Source organism: Electrophorus electricus, chromosome 10 (genome assembly GCF_041902795.1).
Source record: "Electrophorus electricus isolate QZ-2024a chromosome 10, ASM4190279v1, whole genome shotgun sequence".
Lineage (NCBI taxonomy): Eukaryota > Metazoa > Chordata > Actinopteri > Gymnotiformes > Gymnotidae > Electrophorus > Electrophorus electricus.
Window position 1 is genome coordinate 21860811 of NC_137506.1, and position 23673 is coordinate 21884483.

At 39.1% G+C, this 23673-nt stretch overlaps 2 protein-coding genes across 12 annotated transcripts in view; one reads left to right on the top strand and one right to left on the bottom strand.

The window, feature by feature from the left end:
* The window catches only part of supt3h (SPT3 homolog, SAGA and STAGA complex component), a 67854-nt gene that overhangs the window by 43208 nt on the left and 973 nt on the right, over window positions 1-23673 (bottom strand). For 5 of the 11 annotated variants that reach the window (XR_014125421.1, XM_081720994.1, XM_081720990.1 and 2 more), the window contains exons 1-3: window positions 22771-22881; window positions 20986-21076; window positions 19435-19538 (exon numbers count right to left, since the gene is read on the bottom strand). Coding sequence is in view for 10 of the 11 variants with exons in the window: in XM_081720994.1 (XP_081577120.1) it covers window positions 19435-19538; window positions 20986-20994 (113 nt within the window). In the remaining variant the exon portion in view is untranslated. Of the gene's footprint in view, window positions 1-19434; window positions 19539-20985; window positions 21077-22494; window positions 22514-22610; window positions 22686-22770; window positions 22889-23673 lie in introns of those variants that run through there. The other 6 variants (XM_027002447.3, XM_027002448.3, XM_081720991.1 and 3 more) reach the window with 4 other exon arrangements.
* Window positions 6749-23673, top strand: part of runx2a (RUNX family transcription factor 2a) — a 38208-nt gene continuing 21283 nt past the window's right edge. Inside the window, exons 1-2 of the mRNA XM_027002444.3 lie at window positions 6749-6873; window positions 7064-7190. Of these exons, the coding sequence (XP_026858245.2) occupies window positions 7133-7190 (58 nt within the window). The 5' untranslated portion in view covers window positions 6749-6873; window positions 7064-7132. The remainder of the gene's footprint in view (window positions 6874-7063; window positions 7191-23673) is intronic.

Sequence of the window (23673 nt, forward strand, 5' to 3'; positions counted from 1 at the left end):
GCAACCTTTTAAATTAATAATTCACATGTAATCAAAGTTGTGTGCCCTGAGAAATGAAATATTTGTTACTGCACTGCCATCCATGAATAAAGCAAGTTCAAAAAACAAAGTCCATCTGCCCTTGATCTCTAGTCTAAGGGATCCAAGGAGAGATATGGAGAGATAGAGAAAGTGAAATCTAGGTATCTGCAGATTATCTGGTGGGTTTTTTGCACATGTGGTAAATGGCTCCACATGAAGTCCCTAATAAAGCGTTTCTGTTACAGAGATTAAACCAGCTCCAGCTCCCTTAGGAGCCGAATCTTCCTGACCCACTACCCTCACTCGCTGTTTCAGACCTACAGATAAACATTCCCAGACTTAATTCATTATGACCTGTATATGTTAGTCCCCTCCCTTTGAAATCCTAACTAGTAGCAATCATGCACACCCTGGCTCCTAACTGCAGCTTCTGTGTCAGAAACTCAAAGCACATGACCATGGCACTTATTTGACAGCAATTATTTTTCTACCATTGCTAAAATAAACATGTGCTGTCCAATAAAGACCTGGGACATGCCCGACACTCTGTTATGGGTTGTAATGGTGTCGGGTTGGTGGGATGTTGACGGCTTGCTTTCTTCAGCGGACGTGCTATCCTCCACACGAGTTTCTCCTCAAAGTCAAACACAGGTTAAAAGAGACCTCAGTGTGTGTGCGCATGCACATGTGTGGACAGGGCTTCATACATTTTTGTCTTTAAAAAAAATTAAAAGTAATACAAAAAAGTAATAAAATTATTATTATATGTAACTATACGGTATTATCGCTGACTGAAAACCTAAGGAATAATGATTCCTGCATTACATTCAGACATCCAGCAATGTAATCTCCTGGATCCAGACTGGCTGAGGACATTACAAATGGATGCGAAACATATTACTGATAGCAGTATGTGCCAATAAGGGTGTGTGTCAATTTGAGAGACACTGAGACATTTACATTACATGGTTTGTTAAAAGAAAAATGTCCTTAGTTCCTTAAAGGCTCCAGTCTGGTGGTGAACAATGTGCAGGTTTGGCAACCAGTGCTGGAAAAAGGACTACATACAGAGGGAAACTAATACAAATTATAAGTTTTCATAAAATTTAGCTTTTATCCCAGATCATCTTAGAAATGCACATCCTCAATTATTTACATAATACTTTTTTTTTTAATCACCCGATCAAAACACATTTCATAAATATTGGCAGCGAAATAATACCATCTGCAATAGAATCTTAAGTTTTCAAAAAACATCAGAGCATGCTGACTGATTAAAATGAAACAAGGAGCGGGCAGACAAACGTTAAAAACAGTAATCTAATATGTTAAACAATAATCTAACAAGTTAAAAACAATAACCTAACAGATTACTGCACTCATTCTCCAGCCTTATCAGCATTAAAATGGTCATAGTGATAAAATACACAGTGCAGGTTGCAAATGTCCAGGTTCATCACACTTCCTGAAGTCAGCATCTATGATTTTGTACAGAGCCTGTACAATTAGTCGGTGAATATAATGAGTCATTTCTTTCTCACTGAAAAACATTAGAAGGCAAAAGGGTTGGGGTTTTTTTGGTTAGTATTTTTATTGTTGTTTTTTTGTTTGTTGATGTTCCCAGAAGTCCAAATTAAAACAAGACATCATGCTCCACGGGCGATAGAAATATTAAGACTACTCCAAGACAAATAAAGCCTGTGTCATTATTCTTACACATTTGCTGCACATCATACACTCCCTCTTTGATGTAACACAGCTACTATCCATCTTGCACTTTTGTTGTTCATTGTCAGATTACATACAGAAAACGGAGTTAACACAGATTGTTCGTATAGCTACCCACCATTTTGCATGTCTTCTCTGATGACATAACTCTTCAGGGGACATTTAACACCTGTCTGGAGTGAAGTTTACATTGGCTTCATGTTACATACATTTTGAATGATAGTTTGAATACAATCCAAATTGGAGTTAGCCATGAAGGTGGCCAGTTGTACCTCATATTTGAATACTGCTAACCACTCAAATTATGCAAAAATTATTCACTGGGTAAATTGTGAAATGCACTTATGCATAAGCCTTCCAGGGAAATATAGCTAGGACACTGGCTACCTTTTTATTCTAAACTCCAATACCAAGAAGCATGCAGCCCTTATATTTAATACCACAGATATGTTTTCACGAGGAAAAAAAAAGTTACACATACACGAGTATTTCATTTAATGGGTAACTCCAAGTTCCATCAAACTATACATTTAAGTTTAAAAATGGCACAAAAAGAATGCTGCACAAAGTCCAATAATATAACTAAATATCAGCCATTTAGACATTTTGGATGCCATCACATCAGATACAGTACCTGCCTCTCTCAGCTGTCCAGCATTTATAAGGCCACTAACCTTTCATTTTTCAAGAAGAGCTGCCAGAAATGTAGCTTCTGAAAACGATGAGAAACCTGCCAGACCCTAGAAGTGCTCCCAGATCCTGCAGTTAGGAGGGAGGCCGACCTGAATTACACTGAAGTGTGGTCCCTCTGAATGCTACCACATGTTCACACAAGCCTCTGCACCATATTAGCTAAAGCCACTGGTTTCTAAAGTTGTGGCAAATAGAGCAGCCCCACTGTGAGTTCCCAGCCCTCTCTGGAAGGCGCACATGCTGATCAACGAGCAGCGTCCCAATTCTACGAGCTGCAATATTCACAAAGAAGAAAAAAACAAATGTAAATGAGGTTCATTAATAATGGATCATAATGTATCAGACTGATGCATGGCAGTGTGAGGATATCAAGCTGGTACCAATGCAGACAACAGGCATTTCTGTAGCAATATTCAACCAGGGCACAAACACAAACCAAGCAGCTATGAAACACAGATGCCACACGAGGCCAGGCATAACGCAATGTCCAACCAGCCACATGGTGCTTTAGAGGGGTCATTCACTCCTCAGCTCTCATACACAAAACCCCCCACAGTGTAAGGTTCCGATCACATCATGTTCACAAATGTGCAGAGAATATCTTTAATTTTAAACAAAGTTCATTATGAAGCCATGGACAAACACTACTTCAGCAACGCATTTCTGCAGACAAATTGGCATTCAGTATTAACCATTTGTCAGACCATTTCAATCATGTAAAATAGTAGCGAGGCTTTTATTTGCACAATATTTCTGAAAGTATTAAAGAAACATTTGGTGCTGTGCATGGATTATGATCCTGATCACTATGAACAATCGACAGGGCATGTGTTGGATAAATTTATAATCTCACAAACAAAACATGCATTGTTCCCTAAAAGAAGTCTGAACTGTGACTAATCATATCCTCCAACATATGGTTTGTGTGTGTTTGTGCGTGTGACCTTTCCATATATCCCTTTTTAATCTGTTACATCATAGAAAGTTATAAAATAAAATAAAAACTACCCTCAATTTGTTTCTTTGTAGGCACACTGGAACACAACCAGTGTAAGGTCTTATGCTGTGATTGACATCACTTTGAAAGCACCAGTCTGACGGAGATGAGTCCCAACTCCCAAGCGTCACTGAGCAGTCAGCACCAGTTTGCTAGGCAACCAGACTTGTGATAATTGTCAAAAATGACAGGCTCTTCTCCTTTAATTGCCATTCTCAGGATGTGCCCACACCGCAAGAGAAAGCCACTGGTGTTGACAAAATCTGCCAAGCATGATCACGCATTTAGAGGCCAAAGCATGGCTGGGTGTGAGCAGGCCTGGCTCCTGTTCCACTGACAGGTCTCTGAGGTGTTGCTAATGCGGTTCACAGCTGAGACTGTACAGAAACCTTTGCCAGTGTGGAATTTACACAATCTATCACCATCAGACAAAAGTGAAGGGGACATATGTAAATGAACATTCATGTCAGTAAATAAGTGGGATTGTCCTGTTTTCCAAAATGGAGAACGACACAATGAGAGGACAGAGCAGTGGGATATTTAAATAACGTTATTTAAATAATGCCTAAAAAAAAGTTGCAGGCACATGGCATGAATTTGAAAAACATGCTGTATTTTTAAGCTTCAGTGTAGGCAGTGTTTGTACTGGATAAAATCCCTGATTACAGCAGAAATTTAAAAAAAACTAACAAACTCAGACCCATTCTACATTTTGAGCTGCCTGCATCAAAAAGCAGTAAAACACACTTTCTGCTATTGCATGCAATTTTGTATTTTTGAACTCTATTTTGCTTGACTTGACAAGATTCCACTTAGTATTTAGAGCATTCAAACGTTTCCTAGGTTATGAAAAGATGCAATTTCAACAAAGCTACAGCAAACATTAAAAGATTCAAACGTGGTCTAAACAAACAACACCCCCTCTATAAATATTTTCACACTCAAAAATAGACACCCCCCCCCCCCCCCGGACTATACTGTATTCATTATTATGACAATTCTTAAATTATTAGTGCTCTTTAAGACTAAAGTAACTAAGCGAAGATGGTCTTGCGTACATGACACTGCTTATGCTCACTCTGACTTGGCTTTGACCTGTCTCAATTTAGTTGTGGTATACCAAAATAACTTTAGCATTTCTGCTATACACAAAAGAAACCTAACAGAATAAACCTATACACAGTATGCAAATACAAAGTGGACACAGTTCCAAATATACATATTTATACAAGTTTATATATATGCATACATACACACACACACACACACACACACACACACACACATACATGATTAAGAGTATTTAAATAGTACTGCAGCACAAGGGCAATGTTTTTTAACATGTAAAATCATAGACATGGGGGAACCATGATTCTAAAAGGCATGGACTCCTGTCCAGAAGCCAGGAGTTATGCTCTGCCATCTAAGACCCTGGCTATGCCTGTGTGGTCCATGCTGGGGCGAGCCAAGCTAAAGCAAGCCTGAAAAGGGCACACACACACACACACACACCCACCCACGTACACACACGTGCACATACACACGCACAGCTTTGCTTTTTCACACTGTCTATAAATAAATAAATAAATAAATAAATAAATAAATATTTTTAAAAAGAAGAGGTGGCACGAGGACCACCGCAGGTAGCTGAGAGCAGCACGAATCCACCCAGTTGTGACAGTCCCACTCATTAATACTTTCTCCATGCAGTTGATGCATAGCCCCGCCCAGCAACTACATGGCCACGCCCAGCCTAGTCGCTGTACAGCCCCACCTCCAGCCACGGCATGGCCCCACCCAGCTGCAGCAACGGACACCCAGGGAGCTGAGAGAGCTCAGCACTAACTAAAAAAAATAAATTAAAAAAAATAAATAAATACACCCAACATCAGCAACTCTCTCACTATGCAGACTGCAATGTGTGCTTCAGTCAATAATTTCACTTTGGAAAGAACATGATTCCAACACAGGTTTAACTCTTTTTTTTTAAAGTCGGCTGGGCAGTAAAGTTCTGAAGCAGTGTATGTGATATCCACAAAGGTGCTGTAAAGTGCAAGAGAATTGAGCTTAATGTAATGTAGACTTCATGTACTTTTGGAAGAAAATCCTGATATCACTTGGGGGCCTTAGGTGGCTGAGTAGACAGCAGTCCATTGTGGGTTTCCTGTTATAGCTTAGCCACATCCTCTACTACCATCTGAGTTTAGGTTTCTATTATTTTTATGTTCACAGTTTCAAGGAAGAAATCCTTACTGAAGATAGTGTGAGGGGAAAGGGAGCCTCATTTCTCAGTTCTTATTCATGGCGGCAAATTACGCTTTAATTAATACATTTTTAGAAAAACCCTACTATTAGTATGTGTAAAAGGTGACATAGTACACATGAAGCCATCACAGTTATAATATAATTTTTTAAAAAAACTGCAAGCAAGGCTTATTTACATCCCCATGTTTTAGAGACTGAACAACTAAACATTTTCAATATGGTGCCTAAAAAGATCTAAAAAAGAATGGACGCAAGAGTACATTGTTCTTTGTCTGCTAACACAGACGTGATGTGAGCAATGTTGGGTCAGCTCGGAGCTCGTGCCCGCTTGCCAGGCTCACAGCTGCGGGAAGCAGACTGATGAATCAGCATGGCTAATCCGCAATACTGAGCGGCGGGCAGGTGGGAGGGTGCCGTGATTCATGGCTGAATGAAGGAGTCCCCGCTGTCACAGAACAGACTGCTTCACATACACATAGATGGGAACACACACACATGCAAAAGAAGGGATCGGAAACCTCCATTTAAACAGAAATCCAGAGAGCAGGAGCCCGTCTGGAATTAGGAAGCAGGAGCCAAGGAGCACTGCAGCCCTGATGTAATTTAACGTTAATCATCACGGAACTTCAGGATTTTGTTCCATTGCTATACCGACATTCACTTAAACACTAACAATGGGGGGGGGGGGGCAAGAGGGTTAAATGCAGTGGCAGAGTGGCGCAAGAGAGAGGAATAAACCTCTACAAGGGCTCTGTGCACCAGGGAGTCGGTACTCTATGGAAAACTCAAGCACTCCAGCTCCTGCACGCTGGCGCGCTGTGCCTGCGGATGTGAGGAGGAAATGCTGTGCCGCTGACAGGACAAAAAAAAAGGGGGGGGGGGGTGTGAGAGAAAAGGAGGACGATAGGCTGTCCCACTTCACTTTTGTGCTCTGATGTCACAAAACACATGACCCAGCCTCTCCAGTAACAGCCCGTGAGGAGGGAAAAAAAGTGTGTTTTAAAGCATACACGTTTTTGGATTGTGAGAATGTTTCATTCCCCTCACAAACAACCACAGAACCACAAGTGCGGTGCGAGCGTTTTCCCTAGGACGCCAGGAGAGAGCCACTGGGGTGTAAATGGTTAATCGGCACGGGTCAACCCCAGCCCCAGAGACCCAGCGAGTCAGTAAGTACTCTCTAACCACATTCATATATGCCTGGATACTGCTCCATCCAATATCTGTGTCTGCACACTTTCTTAGCCTGCTTGTGACATGTGGCAATACACAAATTGTGTGCACACACAGTTCATTAATTATATTTGCGGGTGGCGGTTTGTGTTTTTCAATATGCCCTGATATGGTTTGCGCTCTCAGTTTAGGACTTCAAGGGCCCCCACGACCTCAAAAGGAGAATTATCCATCCGAGGATAACCAAGTGTGGCTATGGCATCTAATAGTCTTTTCAGCTCGGTCAGTCCATGTCAACAAAACTTCTTCTGGGGTAAGTGCTATGAAAAATTATTTTCATTTGAGTGCACTGTGGTTCAGGCATGAGCCATTCGGAAGCAGCCTCTGTTGAAGGAACCAGCTCCAGGTCAATAACCAGTCACACATACATACACACAGACCTTATCAGAGGCACGGCACAAAGCAGAAAAACCCACTTCAGAAATGTCAATAGTTGCAGTGTTTACATCTGTAAACATGCTAAGGAGCTGACATGTTTGTATAACTTAAGACTATATTTGTGGAATGATGAGGAGAAAAAAAAAAAAAGTTTTGAATGTATAAACATTTACTCCGGTTCGATTTACAGACCAACATTAAAACAAGATGTGGAAAAATTCAGTCAAAAATTGACTATGGAAGCAGCATGTGTTATGTGCATTTAAAAGCAGTTTACAGGGAAAGGATTAGTGGAGAAAGCTAAAGGCACGAAAGCTTAGCTATTTTTGAAATCTTTTTTCTCAGCTTAGTTTGATTTCTGCTTCTTAAAACATGAGCAGGAAGGGGGACGTAGGACATGCAAATTTTACTTGAAGAAAGCTCTTTATTAAAAGATGATATTCTATGTAATTCTGTAATATGTTTGCAGACTACTTTTTAAGATGTCTAGGCCAGACCTTAAACTGAAAGAATAGCCATATAAGTGAAGTTGATGGTGAAACAGATAAAAAGCCCCAAGCAAAATCAAAATATATGCAAAGCTTATTTTGAATACCTCAGCCAAGTAAACATTTTAATAAGCAATGTCATTATACATAAATAAGTAAATAAATAAAATGTATGTATACACACACACAAAAAATGTAAAATTATATATATATATATATATATATATATATATATTAAAAAAACCATAAAAAACAGTGTAGTAGTCCACAAGGTTTCCACAGAAACAGGACACAGGTTTTGGACAGCAATTCATCAGCTGCACAAGCAAAGTGTTTTATATGAAAATGGTTTTTAGAAAAACGATCATGAAAAATAATACTTACAGTACTTTCATCATAAGCCTTTTCATGCTTGCTAAATTACAGACCTCTCGAGCACAAATATTCAGCCTGGCTGCAGAGCCTGGCCCAGCCAGAAAGGCTTACGTGCTTCTGTCATCACTCTATGTACATCAAGGTGTTAACGATTGTGTCACTAGTACACGAGGGGAGCAACAGAGCACAGAAATCCTAAGGCTCCCAAAATTCTCTGAGCATGTGCTCAGGCTGGTTGAGAAACCAGGAACAGGTTGACAATCTTTAAGATACGAAAACAATTTCCATTCTTAAAGCTGCCTGATTGCTGAAGGACATTTAAAAATACCTAGAGCTCATATACTGTTGATATAATGAGCAGAAAAAGAATAAATGTGTAAATAAACACTTCTAAAATCAATGGCAATATCTGAAACATGTTTCAACATGTCCCATCTTAATTTGATATGAACTACCGAGAGCAGACACCAGGAGGGAGCAGAAAAGTCTCACCTGAAAAAGCGTAATTCCACAAGTGTGACGGAGCTAAGGCTCATCTTTTGGCTTTCCCAGAGACCTCTCTGAGCGAGTACTTTTCTCCCGCCATCACTAATCCATTTGAAGCATGTTCTACAACTCACAGCTCCATGTGCTTCTCATTTGGCTAAATGTGGTGGGTCCTGTGGTCTGAGCGATGCGGGTTCATTCTGCTAATTGGTTAGCACAACTCTCCTTTGCACTGGAAAAACACTGTTAATGGATGGACAGCGACCAAGCTAGGGACAGTGGGCTCTGCACAGCCCAGTGAAACACATCTAATTAACAACAAAGCTAAATGTTAATGAAATGTAATGTTTAAGGCCCCTCCATAAATCTCAGCTCCCTTTTCTAGCGCCTAGGCTTCTTTCACCTATTTACGCTCACACAAATATTTTAGTGGTGGCAGGCATCAGCCAAGTTTCGGTTGACTACCAGTATGATGCAATGTCCAGGAACTAATTAGGGTTCCTTAACACACTATTATCTATAAGTATGTTATATTTGCTCACTGATGTTTTGCCTAAACCTCAATCATATGTGTCTGATGCTGTGTGCACACTTACTATCCTTACCTGGGCATCAGTAAACGTTCTTTTGGGATGGTGAGGACAGAGATGTAAATCATATGGCTTTGGTCTTAGTTCTCACATGAAGTGGGTCAATGGCCCAGAGCCGTTTTTACAATGTGCATATTATAAATGGCAGCTGAGTTCTTGAAATAAATCCACCATGTGTGGTGAAGGGTGCCAAATATCATGATTCTGCTCCATATTTATTCCTAATAAAGAGCACACATGATCTTGTGTCACAAAAACCTGTAATCATCCACAAACATCTGCACTTTGTCAATCAATTCCAAAGATAACTGCGCAATCTGCAGTGAAAGTTTGTGTGTGTACTCTCAAAAAAAGAAAACATAATTAGAAGGTTTGCAAACCACATGGTAAATAGAAAGGCTTGAAGAAAAATGACTGAACTGTTCAAAGGACTGGAACGTAACTTGATATGGACACTGTTGCATAAGGCTTTTTTTTTTTTCTTTTTTGATACAGTCAGATGACTTCAAAGTTAAGTCTACAAGTCCGAAAGACAGAACTATGAATAATTGCATCAGAAACATAGACAATGGGCATCAACGCATTATGATCACTGCCTTTCAAAGGCCAGACAAAACCAGAGATACTATTTAAATTGGTAATAAATGTCATTTACACTATGGTAATAAGACAACATGCCATATGGGTCTTAATCTAAAAATAAATCCCCTGACTAACTTATGTGAATATACGCGCACATCAATACACACCTCAGTCCATAAACTTTAAATTTGTCAGCATAATATCAACAACAAGCTAATAATAAACAGACAGTGAAAAGGATGGACACACACACTTCATTCATAATGTTACGAATGATAAACATTTCTTCCTTGGAAATCATGCCCCACAGAGTATATCCAATGTGTTCCTCGAGTTGACAAAGAGAGGCATTGATGTCCCTTACAAACTTGGAGAGGGCTTCTGAGAAAATAATCAAACACTTAACCATAGAGTAGGACTCTGCCAAACACAACATTAAAATGGGAAACAATAAATAGTCTCATAACACAAAGAAACTCAACTTTTGTAACATAGAAACCCGGTCAACAAACCATCAGTGTGGCCACAAACCATCTCTAAACAGGAGCCAGTCTTCCCAATCCTCTAGTACATTGCTGTGCAATGAAGGCAGGACCGCAAAGAACTAAGGAATATTGGGAATGCACATGGAGAGCTGTAGCTCTCAGAACAGTTAAAGCCCATGCGTGATGGAGGGGCATCTCCTAGGAAGCTTACAGAACTAAAATCAACTCAAACAAATTCTTCCATTAACTTGCCACTCCCTGTGCTATGTGGCATAGCGCAGACATGTGCAGACATCTGCATTACGGACAGGAGAAGCAGCACTCACATCATAGCACTACAGTAACCAAGCCACAACACATTCTACTGAAAAAGGTTCTTTATTCCCCAAACACTTCTCACTCAGAAGGTTCTTTTCCTGCACATTATTTTCTCCTGCTCTTAGAGTAAAGATATCGGCACAAATCATGATACATAAATGACATAATGCATATGACACATTAAAAAAAAATCGTGTGTGTATATATATGAGATTTTATATCAGATCTTTAGTTACAATATCTTTACTCAGAAATAGTCAATCATGCATAGAGAAAGACTTTTAGATTTTACATACTCAAGTCACTTACCTCATCTTATATTTCTTTTGGTGGGACTATTTGGAACGGGAGGAAGGATACAGCTAAAGAAACACATACTACTTAAACAAAATAATCCTTCCATATGTTATAAAAAGTACCCTGGTACTGCTTAATTTAACAGGCAAATTCAGTGTGTGCAGGCTTCAGTTCAGAGAGGAAAATATTTAATGTTCAGATAAGTGGACATGGACTCCAGATGGTTGTTTGGACTCTACTATAATGAAGTGAGTCTGACACTACAGAGGGTCCACACTTCACAAGGCGCTACCTGTTCTGCTCAGCACCAGCCACAGCCAAACCCGGCGCCTTCTATTGGTTTAACCTCAGCTGGAATGCAGAAATTTCTTTGACTAGGGGATTACTTTAAAACATTTATAATATGATACACACAAGGGCCATGAGGAAAAACAGAACGTAAAAAGGCAAGGCCCAAGGCAGACGGGCAGTGGGAGAGGCAGACGGGCGGCAGTGCCACTATCTCCGCTCCTCGGTTTCCGCTTCCAACTATAGTTCCATAATGCTCCACAGAGGAAATCCAGTGTTTTCACATGGACCCTTGTGAAGCTTTATTTCCTTTAAAAAAAAAAAAAAAAAAGTACATCTTCAATAACTGCACAATAAGAAAAGAACTAAAATTCAAACTGTCCGATTCCCCGGTATACTGCTGGTCTTAAAAATACAGAAGTGCCAGAGCCCGCATGAGCAAAACATACTTAAAAGTTGTTTTTGCTGGAGATTAAATCCCTGAATTTTGATGATCTGTGTCTGAGATATTTATTTATTTATTTTTAAAGTGTTCAATATTCTCACAACTTAAATGCTCAGACAACAGTGAGTCCCTAAAAGAATTCTGCATCAACACATTTAGAGTCAAAGAAAGAAACATGGAAAAAGAGTCAAAGGTCAGGAGAGAGAAAGGAAAGCTGATAACACTGTGATGGGGCCCATGAGTCAGGGTAAAGCACAGAGCACTAATGAAGGCCATGGACAGAGCACTAATGAAGCGGCCATTCACTACATGTAGTTACACCCACGTCACAGCCAGTCACTGTTAGAGAAGCATGCACCTCTGCCTGCATCTGACCACAGCCATGTGGAAACCAAACCATTACCACTGAAGGACAACACATGGTAATCTGACCACAGCCATGCTCCAGCAAACCAATCACAGAGAGCAGGGCGCGCACACCTGCAAGAATTGGATTACTGCTTAGAGAGTGCCGCGCAACTATGGCACATGCGATGTCTGTTTCTACAGTATCCAATTCTCCTCTATCATTTCAAGCACTGGAAGTCACAATGTGTTGGGCAACAGAGCAAAATCTCAGAACCTTTACCTTAGTTTCTGCAATGTTGACCTACAGGCCATTGTGATAGATAATAAAATGGTTACATATCAATAAAATTATATAAAATCTAAAATGTTCTCCTTAAATAATTTATAAAACCTTTTTAAGATTTGTGAATTTTAAAATGCAACCTACAATATATGACTTTATACTGTTTTTGTGGGAGTACCACTTATGGAGTGATAAATTTTCCCCCTCTCACCAAGAAACTTCTATTGAAAAAAATTACTTAAAGTTTATTAATTTATTGCTGTTGGCTTCCTTTGTGCTGACATCAAAGCAATTAGTTTATTATTAAATTAAAATGAGTGAGACTCTGGTTGAGTTCAGAGTAGGAAAACACTGGCTCCAGCTCTGCTATTAAGTATTAGCTGTACATCAGAGTCCGCAGTCAACAATGCTGTTTTTCTGATTAGAATGGCTGTTGACTCACCCAGTGACAGCATGCAGGACGCTGCTATGGTTACCAGGCCCACCCCGTAGCTCCCATTTCATTGTCTCGTGTGTTTACTGCAAGCACAAACTGCTTGTAAAGTTGTTTTGGGATATCTGTGAATCCTTTGAGACCTTCGGAGAAGTACCACCTTTTTGTCACAGTATAAAGGCCAGGTGTAATGTAAAATTCATCAGTCAGACCCTCTGTGTACGGTTAACACCGTCTCCTCTGCTTTAAATATGCATTAGGAGTCCAAAGGCAAATGCTCCAAATGGTTGTTTTTCACAGGAAAATGAGGGGTAGCATTTGAGTCTGACCAACTTGAGGAGGTAATTTTGACAAAAAAACAATATGAAATAACTCGAGCTTCAAAACAATTTCGGAGTTTAAGCACAGAATTTGTCATTCTGCTTACAAAGACTGCAGAGCACTTTTTGATTCTCTGCTCCTAAATATTAACAATGTTACCTATTAATAAACATGATTTCCTAGGATGAGACGAAAGCAGACTAAACAAAATTAGAAGAGGTAGAAAAGAGAACCAAGAAAACTGGCAAGGCAAGGGTTTTGCAAAGATGAGACATAATGCTCCTTGCTCTACACCTTTTGTTGTAAGATCATCAGGATATTTTAAAATATTGATATGCTAAACTTGAACCAAGCAAAGCAAAGAAGCCAAAATAAAAACTTTAAAGCTTTTTTTTTTTTAAATCAAAAATTATATTTTTGCTTCATCCTGCTTTGAGAGCAGATCAGATGTACTGCTTTGTATGACAGTGCAGTCCCTGCATTCTTGAGTGAATTTGTCCTGGAAAGCATGTTTTGAATGAAGAAGTCCTGAACGCATGCTTCTGATGAGCTGCAGGTAGAACTTGACATATGTGAGATATTCTTTTACATCCCCTGGGGGTTGGCACTGAAGGTTTTTTGGGTTTTTTTGGTTTTTTTTTTACATCAGCCAATAAATGCTAAATCTTCTGATAATCGGGCTCTCATTTTATAGTTGACGGAATTAAATGTGGAAAACTCTAGATAAGAATTCAAAGTAGGGCATTCAGGATTTATTCATTCTTTTAATAAGTCATACAATATCAGCCTATTTTATTTGTTTGTTTTTGCCATTTTTTGCTGTTTTTGTTAGTTTGCTTATAGATCAATGTGAAATTCTATTTCTTTATTCTAATTCTTTATTTGAGGGACACAATCAAACTCAGTCCATAATCAAGTAGTAAAATATATATATATATATATATATATATATATATATATATATATATATATATATATATATATATATATATATATATATATATATATATATATATAATTTATTTATTTATTTTTTTCTCTTCAAAACTCAAATTCGGAAATTCAAGTTCTGAATATTTATTGCCATGCTGTGGAATATCAGGGGTTATGGTAATAAGTAACATTTGGGGGATTATTGGAGGTAAAATATAATTATATAGGCCACTGGTAAGCAACATCTACAACACAGTTTTAAAAAAGACAAACACGTGTGTAAACATACATATGCATAGTAGCACTACCATATAAACATCTAAAAGTACTCAGATCATCTTAGTGAACAGAAAAGTTTAAAAGTGGAGTATTTGGCACTGCACCATCTCAACACTAGAAACACTAGAGTCAAACTGCAGTAAACAAATACTCAATAGTGATGAGAGGTTCTATTCAGTCCCCCAAATTACAGTCTGGTTAACCAGAGTCTGTGTGTGCCAACTCATATTGCTGCTTGCTTCCATTGGGACCTGTCTTCATCCAAGTTTAGGAAAACATTCAAGGGGCCTTGAAAGTACAGAAGGCTTTATAATGGCAGCAGCCCTGGAGTGTCCTGAATTTAGCCAATACTGGCCAGCTTCAACGCATGCTTGAGCCTGCACAGGAGAAATGAGTCCAAATGCAGTTGGAGGTTGGAGTGGTGGTATGGAACAGCACTGGTTAGGGCAGCTTGAGAAATACATTATGCTCATCAATATCAAGCACTGAAATGTAACGTTCTTTGAGCACCTGAATTGTCTTATGTCTTACCTAAACGTTCTGGAAAAGTAGAGCACTTTAGTGCATTGATGTGATGAAAATGAGTCATAATACATGAGTCATAATGCACATCAACATATTGGGGGGAAAACAGGCAGGGGCAGCTTAAGCATCAGTAAAAACAGTGAAAAAGAATAAAGGATTTCTCTTAATGTGAACACAGCATATTAATCTAGCCTTGAGAAAGACTCAGTGCATTTAACCAAGATACTAAAATTAAGAACAAGGCTGACTGGATTCACTGGATTTTAATTCATGTACACTAAGAAACTTGCTAAGCAATAAGAAAGCCATGTGAATAATTTGAAAGACACTATTAGTTCAAAAGTTATGCTCCACGCCTGTAATTCCACAATCTCTATGAATGTTCTACAGTTCATAGGTGCTTATATGACAGCACTAAAGATGCCTATAAGTGTTTATATTGTCACAAATGAAGGAAGCAATATGCTGATGTGTGAACACATTTTCAAGTGATATCACAAAAGAAAAAAAAAAGACTAAGTAATTAGAGTACGACATAGTAAAACACAAACGTGCAGTAGGGGAGGAGCCCTGCTCTGACCTCATTTGACAGGCAGGTTTTCTAAACAGCCCCTGGCTGTAGTGACAGTTGGCCTCACCACTGTTCACCACAACTAATCACAGATATAGAAGCAAAAACACTTTTGTACTCCATTAACAGAAAAACACAAATATGGAAGAAAAAAATAATCATAGTTCAGGTAGCTGACTGTTCTATGTAAACACGACAGATAAATGACCAAAACATCCAATTTCACTTGTGCCCTTATAAAACCATAACATCCTTATTACATAAGTTATAAACTAACTGATTTATTGACTAAACATTGCAAATTAATGGTTTTAGTAAATGCTAAAGTACTACTATAATACCATGCTAACATTTCATCACCTAATTCTCACATATTACTCAATTACTAAAATGTTTATGCAAGCATTCTAGTAGCATTATCTAGTTTTAAGCATTTCAGATACAAGCTCCCAATAGCAAATATAACGAAATGCTAGACAGTCTCAAGCCCACAAAAATGTTGCTGTGGGTTTGGCGTGGGCATACAAATACCATCATATTAACACCATGCCACAAATAAATAGAACAAAATAAATATTTGTTCCAAGTTTGACTGTTGCACAAAAGTATACGAGTTAAAGATCAATTATTTCAAGCATTTTCAGTTAAATAATGGTATAATTAAGGACTGTTGTGTTTTTTTCTTACAATCATCAATGGGAAGAAATACGTTCAGTCACAGAGCCCTGAAGCTACAGAAACGCAGTTTCACCTCATCTGAACTTTTTCATGCAACTGGCACAGTGGTGCTGATGACCTGCTGAGCTCATGTTAGGCTTTCTCAGTAAGTCACAGTGATCCGGTTGCAGCCACAGGCAATGATATGCTCCAAGTCGTCAATAGTTAAAGGAACTTTGGTCCACATGACCAGAGAGCTGCTTCCCCATTCCTCTGCTGTGGCTCAAACGTGGATCAGATCCTGCCCTGGCACAAAAGCATGGTTGCCAGCCTAGAAACATGGCATTGGGAGGTCTCTTAGAATTCAGTGTCGTTACTTCTGAAACTGGACTCTTTCTATGTCTTTCTATGCAAGCACTTTTAAAAGCGAACTGGTATATAATGGAATAAATGTTACGGCAATACAGAGCACACTGACAGACAAGGTTTAATCAAATAAAAGGTAAATAAAGGGTCTAGTGGTGGGAGTGTTCAGCGCCAACCTGCGAGGTGCTAAAGTGTCCTGCTGCCCTGACCTCTTCTCCAAGGTCGCAGCAGTGAGAACAGTCAGAGCTGTCCAGCAGCAGAGCCCGGTCGACCAGGCATGGACGACAGAAACGATCGCTGGCACGGATCCTGAGAAAGCCAAACTGTGCTCTGAACTCCCGTGTCTTCAACTGTCAAATTAGAAGCATGCCTCAGCACTTAACCAACTGTTAATGCTATTGTTTTTATTACTGTTGTTATTGAAAGCAAACAGTGGTGCATTACCAAAACATTCCAGGGAAATGTGTAATTTAGCCCACACCCACTCAACCACAGTTTAGCTTTTATCCATACGCTCCATACTGTTACTACCATTTTTAAAAAAGTGTGTTCCAGCGATCACCTTAGCATGCCTGGAGATGCAGAGAACAGAGCTGGATTTGTACATTTTTGACCTGCCATAACATTTATCTAAGGCAAAAGGCTCCCTCAGGACAATCCAGTGGTGTCTTTCTGCCACAGTACCTATCTGAACACCTGATACCATGGAATACCATAAAATGAAAGTTCCTTGATACTCAATTAGATCACTGGGACAGTAGCCTCTGTTTTGTTTTGCTTTTTTCTTTTTTAAGAGGCATACTACAGTTCAATTTCTTCTCGCATGAACCACAGAACTTCCTGCCATTTATAAGTACAAGTGATCTCAATTAGGGACCTCCATGAAAGCAGCAGGCGGCAGACAGTCATGGCAGCTGGAGCCAGAGCAAACCGGCTTTACATTTTCCTCCCTCACCGCCTCAGACGGTTACCATGCCCTGGGTAAACGGCGTCAGAGGCACGCACTCCAACATGCCTGGTTTACGGTACGCCGACGTCAACATCAGGAACACGCGCTTTTCCTAGCATCATTCTGTATGTACTGGCGACTTTTTTCCTAATGGAAGACATTCCAGTACAGAGTTATTAGCCCTTGCTAGGACAAAGAAAAGATAACTGCAGGAAAGAATGTTCTGCAAACAGGGGTTGTGCCATTGTATGACATCGTTAAGAGCGCTGCGTGAGACAGAAGATCATTTTTCCAGATCATCATTCAACGTAACACAAAGCTTGCCAGGAATGAAAAGAAATGTCTTTCAACCAATCCCTGTTACACTCCCTCAAAAGTGCTCATCCACTGCAGCCTGTAATTAAATGTCTTGCAAAATATAGGCCTGTAAACTGGGGTTCTTCATGGAGTCATATGTTTATGAACTTTTCAACAAAGGAGAGTTTGAAGGGATAATATAAAACGCATTTGCGCACACTGTGATGCAGTGTGAGATCACAAGCATTATGTCCGTGTAGTGGCTCTCTGTGCAAGACTAGAAACAGCTGATTAAAGAAGCTACACATAAGATTAGACACAGTATGTTTGTTGCTGTAGCTAATAATGCAACTAACCCTCCCATGTGTAGGTGCCTGAGCTACGACACACCACCACCTTCGGCCCATTTTGATCACCAGTCTGGTGACAGTGTTTTAAAGTCTTAAAACAGACACATGGCTTCTGCTTATATTTACATTCTAATGCTTCCAACTAATTCATAAAGACCTTACTGCATGATGATTATTAAATATTGTACCTCTATAGTGTACTGCCACTGTGGTATGCTGGCTCATGTTCTTATTTGATGAAGTGTGACATAGCCTAATTTTCATAGAGATTCAGGCAGTCCAAAAATAAATTCATAATTGTTAACACAGGAAGCTTTCCAGTGAGCTATAAGTAAAAAGTATTTAACAGGAGGACAGGATTGTGTGCCCTGGATATTTCTGCTGTTCCTCCAGGTGTATGTACTGTGCATATCTGCAGTTGATCAAGGTGTCCTCAGGTGGGGTTCACGGTCAACACTGCAGAATTTATTACACTCTGGTTTCCCAAACCACAAACACTGTGTAGAGGAAAGGCCACTGAACTGCTTCATTTCTTGGGTTAACCCAGCAGACCGATCTGGAGAGTGGCATCGTATTACACACTCAAGGTTCAGTGACAGTTATTTGGCTTTTTTGGCCAAACACTCATGTGCACAAGCTATGCAGGCCCACAGCCACTTAACTACTCCAATGTTGAGCTCCAGTAAATAAGTACAGTTTATATTGGCCAAATGAGCTGATAATTGATGGCTCTCAGTATTTGTACAGTCTTCACAAGGTCTGTTGTTAGTGTACACATTATTTCTTTCACTGGTAATGAGCAAAATATCTGAGCTAAGGCTAATTGCTGCTTGATGTTGCAGGGAGTTGTATCCAAGAGTGGTTTTGAGAACTGTATGAGACTCTCACCTCTGATGTAGCTAGGGTCTACCTTCATGTGCAAAACGATCACCAGTTTTGATTTTGTAATCATGATGACTAGTGACATTAGCATATTCTTTAATAAAATGGTGTTAGACAGGTATGTATGTGTGTGTAAGGGGTGGGGTCTACTGAAACATTTATGTTGGTGCCCCTGTCAGGCTAGTTCAGTTATAAAATTTAGGGTAAAGGGTAAACTGAAAGGATCCTTAACAAAAATGTGGATATTACTATGGAAAGTGGCAGACACAGTGAATCTAATTGTGAAGCTGTACATATGGTGATTATTAATGTAGAGAATTATAGATATGATGAATAATAATGCAGAGCATTGTAGACAAGTTGTATATCACTGTAGAGTGTAGTAAAGCTGAAGTATATAAATGCAAAGATGTGGTAGATATGGTGAATAATGTAGAGTGATAGATTAATGAGGAGTGGTAAAAAGGATAAGCATTAAAATGGAGTGATGGATAAGATGAATGTTTATATAGTGTAGTGGATAAGGCTAATATTAATTTGAAGAATTGTAGATGGGGCTTTATCTACTTACATCATGCTCTGGAGCTCTGGGATGAAGCTTGTTGTCTTTGCAGACCCTTTTCCAACCACAGAGGTGCTGCTGGCTACCATGGGGCTTGCAGCGCTGTTGCTCATCTGTTTTACACACACACACAGAACGAGAGAACACAGGGCTTTCATGCACTGCTCATTTTGCCGTGTGTTCCATCAAAGCCAGTGTAATTATAAAGCCACTTCACAAAGAAAACGGTTCCTGATGCATCAACTGACAGGGGGGGGGAGGGGGAACACACCACATAAGACTGAACTTGAGTCATGACAAAAGACACCCCGGAACGATACATAAGTCAGCAGATGTCAAAAAGAATACAGCATGTAGCACAGTTTAGTCTGAACTATGGGTATGTAATACTTTCTGTAATATGCAATATTTACTTTTAAATGTGAAACACTGAATCCTTATAATGGAAAACCTGGCAAATTCTTATAGCAAGGGCAAGTCATCAGAAATTAGGAAATAATTCTTGATATATGAATGGTTCAAAGCAACATCCATTCAGATGTGATTAAACTGGGTTTTGGTGCTCACCAAACAGGCTATTTACACAAACCACTTCAGCAAGGGTCAGATGGTACTTGGGACAAAATACTGTAATTTCCATTATCCTCATTCCAACAGAAAATATATATACACTGGTATATTTCCATAAATCACTCCCATTTTGTGCACAGTCACCACTGAATTGTGCCAAATTCCCTTGTGAGAAACATTTTAAAAATAGCAAAGAAAGCTTTGACTTTAACATCTGGTTTCACTTTTTATCTGTATCTTTTTTTTTAACTGTCAATACCAAATCAAAGTACAAAAAATTCCCAGTTTTACTGATATTACAACCAATTTAAACTTTTCTGTTTTATGGCCAGAAAGTGCAAAACCTGAGGAGGAGAGACATGTTTTCCAATACTATTCATGGCCATCCAACACACTAATAAGGCTGTAAGATTATGAAGTAGCTTGGTTCACAAAATTGCACAAGACATTAATAACACTACAGTGAGTGTTGATTTTATTAATTATAAATACTGACAGTACTAAGTGTCTTACATCAATATTAACCTGAATTGACACTGGCATCGGTTCCTTACATGACATAATGGTGTATACAGACAATGCTTGCCTATCTTGATAATTCTGTACTGAGAACCCAATTACCAAAGAGGTCGAAAAGATTTCTTTTACGCTTGCATTAAAAAAAACAAAAAAAACAAAACAAAACAAAACACACTGAATGATCTCTATTACTTGTTCATTATAAACATAATTAAGGGAGGCAGACCTTCTTATAGAACATGTTCTGCAGAGGAGATAACATTCATCATACAGCTATCTTGACATTTTGCAGTTAGGCCTTCTCAAACAAATCCCTGCTTAAGAAAACAAATTAACAGGATGCAGACATTCACCTGGAAATAGACCTTGCAAAATTTAAATGTCCCGATTGTTGAATGTGGTAAGATTTACATATGGAAGCAAAGCCAGGTGAGTTTCAATGGCTCAAAAAATTTATTTGAACAAAATCACCTGATGCATCAGCTGGTGGCTTGACTGAATTCAAAACCACTGTCTTCCTATGGTAAGTCCAGTCATCAGACTGTCAAATCATGCAGGTGTACTGAAAACAGATAGGGAACAAAGCCCTGATAATGACAGCATAGCTTCCCTTATTGTTCCTGACTACTCTCAGTCCAATTTGATGCCATCCATATCTATCACACATCAAAGTAGACTACAAACAACACAGCAAACATAAAAATACTAGTTTACAATAGCATACATAAAGCTAAACCGTTTAAAGTGTCCCCAGAGCAGAAGTGCAGACAGGACTCTTTTCCCCAATAAATATACCCGGGCACAGCATTTCACATCCTTCTGTTTTCGCCCCCTCTGTTGGATGAAAGCTTCAGCCTTTGCACTGACTTATGAAGGCAGATGGTCACCATACTAGGCAAAATGAATTCAGATGTGGCCAATGAATCAAAATTACTTCAACATGCAAAGGTCTGAAAGAGTGCTTTACTTTGAACGAGCAGAACAGGGAAGCCTATTCTATTTATTGCATTTTCCTCTCTATAATTAACTAGACTTTTATATAGCTTTGCTTCTACATTTCTCTCTTCAGATGCCTCATTAATTTACCAATTTAACCTTGGGCATGAAATTAAGTGTTTAGTATAATCTAGGTAAAAGTTATTGTCCTTGTAATTACACTGTTGAATTAAATAAAGAAAATTTGAATTAAACACTGTTGGAAAGAACAGCACATAGTGCAAGGAAAATATCTAGTGAAATAAATTTAACTGATTTCAGAAAATACTTTTTCACATTGGACCAATAGTTTAAGCTATGCTGTTCATGATTTAGCTACCAGTTTTGTGCAGTGTTGCATTACCTGCTACTTTACAAGTAAACACCAAAACCTTCAGTGTCCCAAGTGACTTGCTGTAATTCATGTTATGTGATGCTGTAATAGCATTTGATTAAAACTAATTTAAAAAAATCAAATGTAGCTATACCCATTTAAAGATGACTACCCCAAGATTACGGTCATTAATAATAGCATTAGCGTGAAATAAATACTTTTGGAACATGAAATTTCTCAGCCAAGATAAGTAATTTTAAAATGCTCCGTTTTGGACGCCATAATGAAGGAGCAACAGAAGTGATATTCAAAGTTAGTTTCAGCCCTACTTCCCTCCTACCCCACAGTGCTCAATACGACTACCTGCGCCTCGTTTTGTTTGCATTAGAAAGTGAATTAATGCAAAAATCCCTCTCCTCCATCCAAAATTATGGTCTAAAGGCTCGCGGACATCTATGCAAATGAGAAATTGATGTTGGCCTTAGTGAACGTAGCTAGCAAAATCGTACTCTGCCTGCGCTTTGCCTCGCATGTGTTTCCACAATGAAGTCTGGCGCCTCATGCTGCTCTCCCTTCGTATTCCTCAGCAAACACAATTTAGACATGAGAAAATCCTCACATCTACTAAACGAACTAGCTGGATACTCAGTTCATGCGCACTGTTAACTCACCTAAGCAAGGATCTAAAGTGCGAATAGCAAAAAATGTCAACGAGATTACATCCATAACAGATAATTATACAGCAAATAAGTAAATAAAAGTAAACATTTGCTAGACTATCATTTACTGAGCTTCACGGGCGATTAATGGTCCAAGGTCCAGCGCAGTAACGTTATTAGAGGACTCGTGCATGCAGGACAGTCTGTGGGAAGTGCAGAAAAGCGAACTTTATCATAGGCTAAGTCTCAACACAAGTGTGACTGCACGCTCTGTAAGAATGCATTTACCTCTCTGTTACCTAGACAGTACTGATTCTCCTTCGCATTTGCTTATTTCGGCTTCTTATTCGGCTTCTCTCTCGTTCTAGCTATATCTATTGAACTTTCCGGGTGATCACTTTTGACGTCACACTGAGTCGTTGCGTTGGTCTATGGGTATTGTAGTTATAAGTGGTATTTAATGCTATAGCTCACTCGAAAATGAGCACCCCCTGTAGTTCCCAACAGCTTCGAGTCGCACAATAAAATACGAAATCATACGTTCAACAGCGCCACCTAAAGATCATTGTTTTTGATCAACCGGTGCTTATTTACGGTGCCAAAGGAAGATGACAATCTTGCATACATTTACAAGATAGGTATAATAGAGAGGCGTTTAAGTGGATATAGGTTGATTTTTGGTCTGCTTAATTTAAATCCATTACGCAAAAGACAAGTAAAGACACACGAACAGAAACTTCGGAGAACAGTTAGCTTGTCCATGATGCAGGATAAGAGAGCAAGTTCCGTGGAGTATTTGAGTTTGCATATCGAGTCCATTGTTGTTGTTACTGCTGCTGCTGTTGTTGTTGTTGTTGTTGTGGATGATGATGTTCACTGTCCGCCCCCCCCCCCAAAAAAAAAACCCCACCCAGTACATGGCTCTTGCGTTATGTTACTTTAAACATATTTTATTGTCGTATTGTTTTCGTTTGTTTAGCTGTCTAAATATTTAAAAGTACACGCAAGTGAAAATGCACTTCTGAATGTGCAAGTTTTAAATATAGGCCTATTCAATCATTTCAGGCTATGCCTATTTTTCTTTCAGGATGACTTAAGTGATAATTTAAATGTCATCTCATCTGCAAGTGCTTCATTATTGTACTGTTGCAGTGTCATTAGCCTGTTACTGTTATTAGTGTGCTGATGGGT